At 47.9% G+C, this 13107-nt stretch overlaps 1 protein-coding gene across 5 annotated transcripts; it reads right to left on the bottom strand.

Annotated features, from left to right (window-relative positions):
- Window positions 1-530: 530 nt before the first annotated feature.
- Window positions 531-8492, bottom strand: BRI3BP (BRI3 binding protein). 5 transcript variants are annotated; one of them, XR_014958688.1, is made up of 4 exons: window positions 8281-8492; window positions 7317-7419; window positions 2768-6667; window positions 531-1929 (listed from the first exon to the last, which is right to left on the bottom strand). XR_014958688.1 is itself a non-coding variant. In XM_021532804.3 (3 exons), the coding sequence occupies exons 1-3, from the start codon at window positions 8479-8481 to the stop codon at window positions 6249-6251; spliced, it is 723 nt and encodes a 240-aa protein (XP_021388479.2). In that variant the 5' UTR covers window positions 8482-8492; the 3' UTR covers window positions 531-6248. The 5 variants fall into 5 exon arrangements, 1 of the variants encoding a protein (XP_021388479.2); XR_014958685.1 differs by having other exon boundaries at window positions 531-2703; XR_014958686.1 differs by having other exon boundaries at window positions 531-2345; window positions 2410-6667.
- Window positions 8493-13107: the final 4615 nt, after the last annotated feature.

Genomic DNA, 13107 nt, shown 5'->3' on the forward strand with positions numbered 1-13107 from the left:
GGAAAGGGCGGGGAAAGGGCGGGAAAGGGCGGGAAAGGGCGGGGAAAGGGCGGGAAAGGGGCGGGAGAATGAGCGGGGCGGTTTCATGGGATCGGGGACCCCCACAGAACCCATTCCGGGACCCCCGATCCCACCCCATTCCTTCCCATCCCACCTCATCCCTTCCCTTCCCCTTCCACCTCATTTCTTCTCTTCCCATCCCACCCCACCCAACCTCATCCCACGGATCCCATCCCAGCCCATTCCATCCATCCCATCCCATTCCACCCCACCCCGCCCCATCCCATCCTACACCATTCCTTCCCACCCCACCTCACCCCATGGATCCCATCCCACCCTATCCCACCTCATTCCATTCCATCCCACATCATTCCTTCCCATCCCTTCCCCTCCCCTCCCATCCCATTTCATCCCTTCCCCTCCCATTCCATTCCTTCCCCCCGCTTCCCTCCCATCCCACCTCATGCTTTCCCATCCTCATCCCTTCCGCTCCCCTCCCACCCCTCAGAGCCTCACCAGGCGCTCGCAGCTCAGTGCAAAGTCTCAGTAAACATTTATTTGAAGCTTTGCCACAATTAACCTTAAGTTGATTTGTGAAACTGGTCTACAAATACTGAACTACGGAGTACATGGTTTGGATGGTCCAATAAAGGAATAAATAAAGGCATGTAAAGCTCTGTAAAAAATAAGTCTGGTACAGTTGTAACTAGTTAACAGGATTACCAGTAGGATCTCCTATGTGTCTAGGATCAGAAGTGAACACACGGCGTCTCTTCAGACCAAACCATTTTTACATAAACAGTTGTACAAACTTAAACACTGTAATCATAAAACCTGATGTACAAAACAGGATGTGAAATCACTACCATCAGTGCCAACAACAAGTGCTACCACAGCAAATATAACTTCTGAATAAAAGGAAAAGATTGGTTTTTACATGTGCTGTCATCACAGGTCGATGGAATTATCCAAAAAGTTTAAAATACATGCGGATACAATAAAACCTTTTATTTTCCAACCCAGACAAAGAGAACTCATGGTCACTTAACGCCATTAGCTGCCAAATACAGATCAGTATGTGAGGCAAACCACACTTAAAACACTTGTACACCACCAAAGAGCTAAGGTTGATACTGGTCTATTTTCCACACCGACGATGCAACGACGAGTCTTGAGAAGCAAACCACGACGTGAAGGAGGAGCTACAAGTAGAGCACTGAGCTACACCGGGTGTGCACACTGCACTGACACCCAAACCACCAGCACTGAGCTACACCGGGTGTGCACACTGCACTCTGACACCCAAACCACCAGCACTGAGCTACACCGGGTGTGCACACTGCATTCTGACACCCAAACCACCAGCACTGAGCTACACCGGGTGTGCACACTGCATTCTGACACAAACCACCAGCAGTGAGCTACACCGGGTGTGCACACTGCACTCTGACACCCAAACCAGCAGCACTGAGCTACACCAGGTGTGTACACTGCATTCTGACACCCAAACCAGCAGCACTGAGCTACACCAGGTGTGTACACTGCATTCTGACGCCCAAACCACCAGCAGTGAGCTACACCAGGTGTGTACACTGCACTCTGACACAAACCACCAGCAGTGAGTTACACCGGGTGTGCACACTGCATTCTGATACCCAAACCACCAGCACTGAGCTACACCAGGTGTGTACACTGCACTCTGACACCCAAACCACCAGCAGTGAGCTACACCAGGTGTGTACACTGCACTCTGACACCCAAACCACCAGCACTGAGCTACACCAGGTGTGTACACTGCACTCTGACACCCAAACCACCGGGGAGCGTCACGTTCCACAGGACACATCGGCTATCTACAGGGGTGTGCGTCCAGAGGAGTGCCCTGCCAGAGAAGAGCACTGCAGGATCCCAGAGCAGGCAGCTGAAAACCTTCAGGGATGGGAACACTGCAGGATTCCAGAGGCTGGGTCTTAAAGCAGGTAGGTAAAAACCTTCAGGGATGGGAACACTGCAGGATTCCAGAGGCTGGCTCCCAGAGCAGGCAGCTGAAAACCTTCAGGAATGGGAACACTGCAGGATTCCAGAGGCTGGCTCCCAGAGCAGGCAGCTGAAAACCTTCAGGAATGGGAAGAGCACTGCAGGATTCCAGAGGCTGGCTCCCAGAGCAGGAAGAGCACTGCAGGATTCCAGAGGCTGGCTCCCAGAGCAGGCAGCTGAAAACCTTCAGGAATAGGAACACTGCAGGATTCCAGAGGTTGGCTCCCAGAGCAGGCAGCTGAAAACCTTCAGGAATAGGAACACTGCAGGATTCCAGAGGCTGGTTCCCAGAGCAGGCAGCTGAAAACCTTCAGGAATGGAAGAGCACTGCAGGATTCCAGAGGCTGGCTCCCAGAGCAGGCAGCTGAAAACCTTCAGGAATGGGAAGAGCACTGCAGGATTCCAGAGGCTGGCTCCCAGAGCAGGAAGAGCACTGCAGGATTCCAGAGGCTGGCTCCCAGAGCAGGCAGCTGAAAACCTTCAGGAATAGGAACACTGCAGGATTCCAGAGGTTGGCTCCCAGAGCAGGCAGCTGAAAACCTTCAGGAATAGGAACACTGCAGGATTCCAGAGGCTGGTTCCCAGAGCAGGCAGCTGAAAACCTTCAGGAATGGAAGAGCACTGCAGGATTCCAGAGGCTGGCTCCCAGAGCAGGCAGCTGAAAACCTTCAGGAATGGGAACACTGCAGGATTCCCCAGAGGCTGGTTCCCAGAGCAGGCAGCTGAAAACCTTCAGGGATGGGAACACTGCAGGATTCCAGAGGCTGGCTCCCAGAGCAGGCAGATGAAAACCTTCAGGAATAGGAACACTGCAGGATTCCAGAGGCTGGCTCCCAGAGCAGGCAGCTGAAAACCTTCAGGAATGGGAACACTGCAGGATTGCAGAGGTTGGCTCCCAGAGCAGGCAGGTGAAATCCCTCAGAACCCCGGTGAGTTCCCGATCCCGGGCAGCCAGACCCATCCTCGGCGCCTGTGCCAGCTGCTCACACAGGGATGGGCTCTCCAGCAGGCACAGGAAGGTCCAGGAGCAGGATCTGTCCTGCAGGAGCAGCCAGGTGGGGCTGTCCCTGTGTCACCCGTGCCCCAGCAGGGCAATACGGGCATGGCCATGGCAGAGCTCCATGAAGTCACAGCAAAAAGCTGAAGCTACCAGGGTTGTCCTGTGCCATCCCCACCTGGGACAGGTGACACTGCTTAGGTTGTCCTGTGCCAGCTGAGGGTTGTCCCGTGCCATCCCTGCCCTGGGACAGTGACACTGCTGAGGGTTGTCCCGTGCCATCCTTGCCCTGGGACAGTGACACTGCTGAGGGTTGTCCCGTGCCATCCTTGCCCTGGGACAGTGACACTGCTGAGGGTTGTCCCGTGCCACCCCTGCAGATGTCACCCACAGGTGACACAGAGCCCTGACTGTCTCTGAGATGCTCTATGGGATACAAAAGCAGTGCAGCCACTGGCACGGGTTTCTAAAAAACAGCAGAATCCTCCATGGATTAACTAGATGGCCCAGTATGGAAAACACTTGTAAAAGGTATTTACAAAAGTTGAAAGAGATTAAATACAATATCACGTTCATGTCCCCAAAGCGCTTTCACTACAGTGCATGTTTAAAAATACAGAGCATTTTTAAAGTATGTATTTATATATATATATATATATATATATATATGTATATATTGAAGATTAGATTGTGCTTTAAAAAAATCATTACTTCTGAATTTGACTAACGTGAAAACTGAGTGCTGGGAAAAATACTGATTAAAAATACCCAATTTTATATATACTGCTTTTCACATAACATTTTGCTATACATGGGATGCAAGTAATTATAAAAATATCATTTTTCAAGCAGCAGGGTGATTGAAATAAAGAGTATCAATATAGGAGGGCTGATTTTACAAAACTAAGATAAATTATTAGAGTGAGACAGGGAGAAACTGTAATCCAAATTAACATTTATATAATACTTTCAAAGAAATCTTTATCATAGACAACTCTTAATATATAAATGTTCAGTATTTTCAACTTTAACGTTAAATATGGATTACACAAAATACAATCTATGCAAACTGACCCATGCACATTGTCCTAAGGAGGTGATGGAGCCACTGACATGAGCAAGGTTTGCAAACTTTGGTCCTCAGGTCTCGAATTTGGCAAAACACATCAAGACCTGACAAGCTTTACTAGTCAATTCCTAATTTCCAGGCTGGCGTTTCAGCCCAGCCCTCTGTGCACAACAGTAGGGAGAACTGAGTCTACAGAGAAGACTCTGTAATACTATGGAAAATGAGCTGAAAAAAGGAATTTACTGTAATTTACATTTTCAGCTTGATAAAAGGGACTATTTGTTGCCATAGTCCCTATTTGATCACAGGAAAGATTTTAAGTTGTGACAACCAGTTATTTAACAACTCTAAACCATGGACTTGTTAATAAATGGGGTGCAGGGGGATTTACAGGTGACATAAAAAATTAAACCACATTCCAACCGTGCCAAGTGCATATGAACTTCAACCGTGTTGAACCAAAGTGATCACCAGGAGTAAAGGCCATTAACATGGATTTAAAAATAACCCCCATGGAAATGCCACACACAGACCCAAAGAGGTTAGGCAAGTAATACACATATTTCAAGAACATTAAACTTCAGCATCAAGAGAAAAATAAATTCACCCCACAGTTACATTCAGTTAAGCATCACATCCAGCTTTGCCCAGTGGAAGAACAAGCTGTGCTCAAGCTGCTCCAGCCTGTCCCACCAGAGCTGGCACTGGCAGGCACACCTGGGGAACCTCCTCCTCCTCCTCATTCCCTTCCTTGGTAGCCAGGCCCCATCCCAGACCAATTTTTGTTGCATTTTTTGATGTAGTTGTTTGTTTGGACCCTATGGAATATGGAGCTGTGCTCCATCCTACCCCTCGTGCTATCAGAACTGTGCTCATCACTAGGGGTAGGTGCTTCCCTTCCCTCCTCACCTCTGTGTGCTTGGGTGCTGATGTTTCCAGGTGAAACCACATCCCAGACTTCCCTCCCTGAGGTTACCTTTGTTTCAGTAAACCAGCACAGCCAGTGATGCCCTACCAAGCTCGTTAGCTCTAAGAAATACAGAAATCCTGCAAAATAAAATCGCTCCAAAGCTCCTCGGCTTTGAAAGAGAACCATTTCCTACACCTTCCTCTGAAAGGTGACTCGCTTTTCCCAAAACCTAATGAGGACATAGACTTCAAGCAAAAAGCTCCTAGAAAACTATTGTAATTTTAGAAAAAAATCCAGATCTTCCTGAAGGTAATTTATTGCCGCTGATTGGTCCTGAGAAAGCTTTAAGCAACAATACATTTGCACGTGTTTTATCTGCTGCCTTTTCTGAGAAGGGTCATGGGTCCTGAGATTAAAAACCATGTTTTAGTCTATGTACTTAAGCTTGGAAAATGCTTCACTGTGCAGATTGAATATGAATTACAATTTGTCACGCTACATCTTCCTTCTGTGCCAATTTATTAAAGCAGATTTCCTTCCAGACACTAACAAATTAAAGTTCTCGGGATGAAACGCGATGATAAAATGCCACACGTGTGCTTCCTCACATTGGACTGGCATTTAAGGACTTCAGATCTTCCTTCTCCCTCATTCCCCACCTCCTGTTAAAAGCTATGGTGTGAATTTTTTGGCCTGGATACCAGAAAATTCCTCATCTGATACTCTATGAAAGGCAACTTCAAGGCAATGGAATAAGCCAACAAAAACACAAAAACATTCACAACTCTGAAGAAAAAATATGGACCCACAGCAGTTACTTCTCAATGGAAGTGCTTGGTAGCTTGAGATTTTTTTTTTTTCTTTTTAACTGTTAGTGTCAAATTTGCATATGTTTAACTCAATTTCAATATCTGAAAGACTACTCAATTTGCTTTTATAAAAACTTTACAAAAGATGTTTTTAAATGCTTGTAAAAGTAAGCGTTTATCTACTGAGAAAATTCTAGTACTGGATAAAACTCTGAATATACAGCTGAATTTTGTAAATGTTTTTTTCTTTCTCCTAGAAGTCTAACGGCTGAGTGTTTAACCTAGATAAATTAAGTCTTAGACACGATGAAAAGTTATAACTTCGCACACTTTTTACCATGTGATGTTTTGTTGCTTTGTAACTTCGGATGAGACAGTGCTTAGGATTTTTCCAGAGCTGGTGCAGAGTGGTCAGCAGGGGCAGGTTCACTGCTCGCTGCCCCTGTCCAGGTTCTCGATCACCCTGGAAAGGCGGATGTTCAGCAGTCTGATCTGACTATCCAGGTGATCCATCTTCTCCTCCAGGCTGCTGTTGCTGTTTCTTCTCCAGTAAAACCCAACCGGCCCCGTCATGAAGTAGACGGCCACGACGAAGCAGAGGGGCAGCACGGCGTGCTCCGGGTCGCCCTCGTACTTCTGCAGGATGTACACACAGGACAGGGTGAACAGAGCCACCCTGGCGATCCAGAAGAAGCGGCCAAACAGCATGTGCAGCAGATAGAAGAAGAATCCAAGGAAAAGAGATAAAAACCAGTAGGCCAGTAAAATGGCACCGATCAGCAGGAGGGCGCGGGTCGGGTTGTTGGCAATCGCTGCTGGGCTGAAATAATGAGTCAGGTTGGAGGCTGAAAAACAAAGGGAAATGTGCAGGGTGTTAATGAGCGTGGGCCGAAGGTGGCACGGGGCAAACACATGAGCACAGCTCCAAAGGGTCAAATCCCCACAGCAGTGGGGTCACGGCTGTGTTTTCTAAAGTAAAGGGTAAAGCTGGTTCACCTACTTCTGGATGAACCTTCTTCAAACCACTGGCTCAGCTCCAGCGATTCAACTGAATTCAATCCAGCAAAGGCGCTAAAGGCTCTTTAAAGACAAACCACTGTAGAGCCTGAGGTCAAAATTCATACTGGGGCTGCAGATCCTGCTTTGTCAAAGCTACATTCTAAAGGCTCTCAACTGCATTTTTCTTTTCTCTGGTCCTCATTGATTTCCCTGCACTGTTCCTGGCTGTGTGAATCCATTTAATGATGACACCAAGGAACCAGCCGTGACTGGTAATTCATTCTCTACACATCCTGTAGATACACATACAGAAATGGAATGGTGGGGTTCAGTCTTCTTGTTTGAAGATACTAATAGGAAAATCAAAGCCATGTGAAGCAGAGACACCACTGATGGATGTTTAAGCAGCATGATAAAATGTAACTGTTTTCCCATTCGCTTGTAAACACTGATACAGGCTGAGACAGTTCAAGGGTGAACAGGCATCACACTTACCATCAATTCCAAGAACATCTAACAAATCAGTCCATATTCTCCAGAATGTGTCCATTAATACATCCACCCCATTCACAAACCTCTCTGTCAACCTTGAGAAAAACTGAGAAATAAAATTGAAAATTAAAAAAATCCTCAATTCCTAAATAATACTTTGAGACTTATTTGCCATGAGTAGAATTATAATTAATTAAGCAAGAATTGCAGATTATTTCGTAGTCCCCACAGTAAAAATGGTAAATCTGAAATTTTTTTAGCTCCATGAATCATGAATTTATGCGCTGCAATTATCATTACTGTAGGTATTTTGGAATGTAAATGTATACGTTGGCAAGATTTAAAAATGCACTTTATTGGCTTTACTATCGTTTTGAAGATTAGAGAAAACACTATGACCAACAACTAGTAAAGCAAACCAAAGAATTAGTTTTATCGAGCAACTGAGAGATGTCCCCAGCAGTCTCAGGTGTACTCAGAGGTCAATCCAACAGCATTTATTGCTGCCTGAGGAAAGGAGGCACGGAGGAACGCACGGCTCCCATGCCCCACGAGCACAGGATGCTGCAGACAGCCGGGATTTCAGCCGGCCTGCCCGTCTCCCCACCTCACACCCCCTACATTCGAGCGTTTAGCCGCTATTTCCCCGCAGTTCGCTGCACGCCTGGCCTCCCTCGCCTGCCTCCCTGCGAGCTCCGATGCCCCCAGCACAGGATGCTGCAGACAGCCGGGATTTCAGCCGGCCAGCGGGCGGCCCTGCGCGTCTCCCCACTCGCACCACCTACACTTCAGCGTTTAGCCGCAATTTCCCCCCGTTTGCTGCACGCCTGGCCTCCCGCTTCCCTGCCCGCAGCAGCGCTGCGCGCCGGGACGAGGCCGCGGCCGCTCCAGCGCCGCAGCAGCGCTGGGGAGGGAGGAGACGCTCGCCAAGCCGGCCGGGGAGGAGAGAGGCGAGCAGCAAGCTCACCTTCTGCAGGGCCCGCACGTTGTCCTCGCCGAAGAGGCCGCTGACGCCCTGGTAGAGGCCGCTGGCGGCGCGGCGCAGGCTGTTCTGGCGGTCGGCCCCGCGGCTCCGCGCCGCCCGGGCGCCGGGCCCCGCCGCGCCCAGCAGCAGCAGCAGCAGCAGCAGCAGCAGCGCTCGGAGCTGCACCCGCCGCGCCGCCGCCATGGCCGCCCCCCGCCGCAGCAGCGCCGCCCGCCGGCCGCAGCGGCCCCGCGCGGGCGGGTCCGGGAGGCGGCGCGGCGAGGAAGTGACGGGAGACGGGGCCCCGGGAAACGCGGGACGGGGCTCTGCTCCGCTGGTCGAGCCGCGTCCGCAGCGCTGTGCCTGGGCGTCGGGGTGCAGCGCTGCTCGTCTTCAGGTTCTGTGCTGCTTTGAAGTTCTGAGCTTCGTGTTTGTAAGCTCTGTTCTGCAGATAAAGCAATTCCTTCTCTAGCTAGCAACGATAAATGATCCAAATCTCAGCCCCAAGAGCATAAGCAACATGGACTGAAGAGAGAAAAACGAGAAGGATGGGACTTCATGAGCTAACGCTACTGTAATAGACAGGGACAGGCGAACGGAAGATTTCGAGATGTGATGGAAAGAAAAACTCTTCCCCCCTCACCCTGCAACACGTAACCACACCTAACCCAGTAGTTTTCCACTCCTTACTAACCCTAGAGACCCTACTAACCCCCCCTGACGTAGCAAAGTCCCCCAAGACTATTTAAACCCATGAGATGGGATAATAAAGGCCTTTCGACCGTCCACCACATTGGTATTAGTGTGTGTTGTTGGCCCGATTGCAACCAGGTCACCTTGCCTTCCCCTGAAGGCAACACGCTGCAACTGGATGATTAACTCCAACACGCAAATGGAGCAGAATTTACAAAAGTGTGAGACCCCCTCTGACCACTCGTCTTTATTGTGACCATTTTTGGGTGTAGCCCTGGTGGGGTCTTGTGCTGCCCAAGGTTGCAAATGGAGCAGAACTTATAAAAGTGTGAAACTCCCCCTGACCCACCAGTCGTCTTTTTTGTGACCATTTTTGGGTGCAGTTGTGCTGCCCAAGGTGGATCCATGGAGGAGATCCTTTTAATAAATCCCTGCTTTGTTCTGTAACTCCGTCTAGTCTCTGTTCTAGATCAGCCTTCTCAAGGCATCATGCCCAGCTCGGGGCTGCTGAGTGCGGGAGAGATAAGGAGCTGCTGGACAGGGTCCAGCAGAGGCCACAAAGATGATTTGGAGTTTGGAGCGTCTCTTAGGAGGAGAGACTGTGGCAGCTGATTTTATACTCCATGTTCTTGATGTTTAAGCCGTGTGGCTCGGCCTAGGACTGGTAGCTGAGTAGACATTTAGAATATAGACATCTCTGCTCTGGCCTTTTCCCCAGTTTTATTCTGGCCAAAGCGCTTATTTTCACATTTAGCAGAACAGCCCAGACATCTCAGCATTGTTTTCTATTTGGCCCTGGAAAGTAATGGGCCCACATCCAGGAAGGTACTTAGGATTCGATTTCAGCAGGATATAGATGCCTTATATATTAATAAAGGCTGCTTTCATTTAAGTTTTGCTGATCTGTTGATACCTGTGTACAGTCTGAAGCCTCATGCTTTTCCAGAACAGGTTGGTAGCTGATTTTTGGAGGTATTTTGGAGGTTCTTATGAGGTTTCTGGTTATCTGCCCTCAATTCCACATTGTGCTCTGAGCACACACTAAATGTCAGCTTCTGGGGCATTTCTTGCATGTTAAGAGTCTCATGATACAAAAAAACCCTGATGATAATTAGCTGTCATGAGTGTTGCTTTCTGTGCCTGGTATAATACTTTGATTTGCTTCAAGTTGGCATGGCCTTCCCTTGTGCTGCTTATGGTTCAACGGGTTATTTGTGCAAATTTGGGAACATTCCTATTTCTCTGTGTGAATGTCCATGGTGGAATCCCCTCAAAATCCTTTCTCCAAAGTGTCTGTTGTTTCTTCCCATCTGTTCTTCACAGAGTTCCAGAGGCCTGTGGTAGTGGCTGCCCTTTGCATGAGGTCAGGACAATTTGGGAAATTTCCTGGTATTTCATTGATATCCTGACCTGTCTCAACGAGGCCATTTCAGGTGTGTTTATCTCTCCAAATACCCAGCTCTTATGAAATTACATGGTATTTCACCCTGCTCTTTTAAATAAACCAAACAGTGTCTGCTCAAATAATCCATTGCATCATGGCATGAAACACAAATCTCAGCCACACTCAACTTCTTAATGAGGAGAGCTGGGAGGTTTCTAGAAAGGTCCTCTGGTGAGGGTCTCACTGTACAGAGGAGACATGAGTGTGCTTCTCTATTTCTTCATCTGCACTAAAAACTGTGGTTAGTTGTCTTACTCAAGAGAAAGGGATTTAACAACAATTTGAGTAGTGTTTAGAAAAAATTGGGGCCTTCTATGGGTATGAGTTTTAGCAGATCTCTTTTTATTTTTCATCATTATACTCAAAAAAGTGTGGCCTTAAAGAAAGCCAGCTGTTCTTAACCTCACTGACCCTTCTATTTCTGTCTTTGCTTCATTTCACAGCCTCTACCTGTCATAGCTGATCTCTTTATGACCATTTGTCATTTTAGGCCTTTTTTCCTTAATGTCCTCTCCATGAGGTTTTTCTTGCAATGTGTCAATGTTTCTTTTCTTTTTTTCCCTTTTCCTTTTTCCCTTTTCCTTTTTCCGTTTTCCCCTTTTCCTTTTTCATTTTCCTTTTTCCTTTTCCCTTTTCCTTTTCCCTTTCCCTTTCCCTTTTATTTATTTTTCCCTTTCTCCAAACACCTTTGATTTTGATTCTGGTTACTTGTACTTCTGACACCATATAGAGCTTGCAGAGATCATGAACATCAAATGAGCCAGGAATTTCTTATTCTTATCCAGACTCATTAACCAGCTGGCTGATGCTCTGTATGCAGGATTTAAAAAAAAATCAAAAATCTTTAGATATCTTAATCCAGTTGGTTCAAGGGATCATGGTCAGGCCTTGGCATATTGCAGAGATTGCCCTGAGGTATTATTACAAAACTTTTATCTGATAGATTCTGGCATTTCATCAGTCAGTTTAGTCTTGCAGGTGACTCCAGGTTACCTCCAAGCCCACAGCAGGGTAGTGCCATCAGCAGCATTATTGCTGCCCACCAGCTCTGAAGCATCTTTTGAACAGCCCCTAATCTAATCTGAAAACACGATTTCATTTCTACCCTTTTATTACTATTAGAAGGCATAAGGCAAGGCTTAAAAAGATTTGGAAATGGACAATTCCAGTTAATCTTATTGAGGCTATTTTCCTCTGGCTATCCTAATCTAGTCTCCAAACTAATTGCAATGGTCACTGCAGTCCTGTTAATGCCTATTTTCTCATTATAGGTTTGTTTAATTTTCCTTCTTTTACTTGATTTTTTAAAAATCACTTTCGAAAGAGGGAAAAACTGGTGTGGATAAGGGGAAACTGGAATGAAGGCAGGGAACATGGATGCATAATCCCATTTGAAGGACATGATAGTAAAACTGCTGCTAATAAGGGGAAAAGTGCTATCAGTCTTTCCTAAAAGCCCAGTTTTAAGAGCAAATCCATCATCCCCCTTCCTGCCCGATCTGTAACCGGGTCAGTCCTTTCTAAATTACACAATTTTCAGCTTTGATTTTGATTCTGGTTACTTGTACTCCTGACACCATATAGAGCTTGCAGAGATCATGAACATCAAATGAGCCAGGAATTTCTTATTCTTATCCAGACTCATTAACCAGCTGGCTGATGTTCTGTATGCAGGACTTAAAAAAAAAAAAAAATTCAAAATCTTTAGATATTTTTCCTAAAAGCCCAGTTTTAACAGCAAATCCATCATCCCCCTTCCTCCCTGAGCTGTAACTGGGTCAGTCCTTTCTAAATGACACCTTTTTCAGCTCAGCGAGAGGATTTTTGTGTCCCTTTCCAGGTGATTTAGCTGCTCATTTGCTTTGGGTAGGAGAAAGCGGCGTTTTTGCTGCTTCTTTTAGGAGGAAACACTTGGCAGAAAGGATGTTTGAGACATTGGAACAGCGGCTGGGGAAGGTGGGGGAATGAGCGGCCCTGGAGGGGTTCAGGAAAGGTTGCACGAGGCTGCCGTGGTGTGATTGACAGGGTGGTGTTGAGTCAGAGGTTGGAATCGATGACCTCAGACGTCTTTCCCAGCCCAATTGATTCAGGGACTGAGTTTTTTATCCTAAAACGGGCAATTCCGGCATCGCCTCAGCGCTGAGGGGAGCCGCGCAGCGACCCCGGCCCCAACCGCCCAGCGCCATGAGAGCGCTCCTCCGATTGGGCACACCTCCCGCTGCTCCGGCCGCTCATTGGTCGGCAGGCAGAGGGGCTTAAGAAACCTCTGCGCCGATTGGTCGGTGCTGGCGCCGGCTCTTCCCCCGCCGGGCCAGCCGCGAGGAGCGCGGGCTCTGGGCTGATGTGGGGCCAGGCGCGCCGCAGCCAATCAGGTGCGGCGGCGTCGGGGCCGCCGTGCCCCGCGCGGGATCCGTCCGCAGCGCGGGCCCGCCCGGCCCTGAGGGGCGGCGGCGGCGGGGTCAGAGCGCGGACGGCTGTGTTATAAATGAAAATTTGTCCAGCCAAATTAAAATAAAAATAATTAAAATATTCATTTTGCAATCAAATTCTATCTAGCCATAAGGAAAGAACAGTGCCGACCCCGGGGTCGGCGCTGGGTGTGCAACAAAGAGGCCAGCCTCAGCAGAGGTTTTCCCCTATGCCCACACACCTCCATCCTGGCACAAGCGGTTTTTGTAGGGAAAATTCTGCCT

The sequence above is a fragment of the Lonchura striata genome, chromosome 15 (assembly GCF_050655825.1).
Source record: "Lonchura striata isolate lonStrDom1 chromosome 15, ASM5065582v1, whole genome shotgun sequence".
Lineage (NCBI taxonomy): Eukaryota > Metazoa > Chordata > Aves > Passeriformes > Estrildidae > Lonchura > Lonchura striata.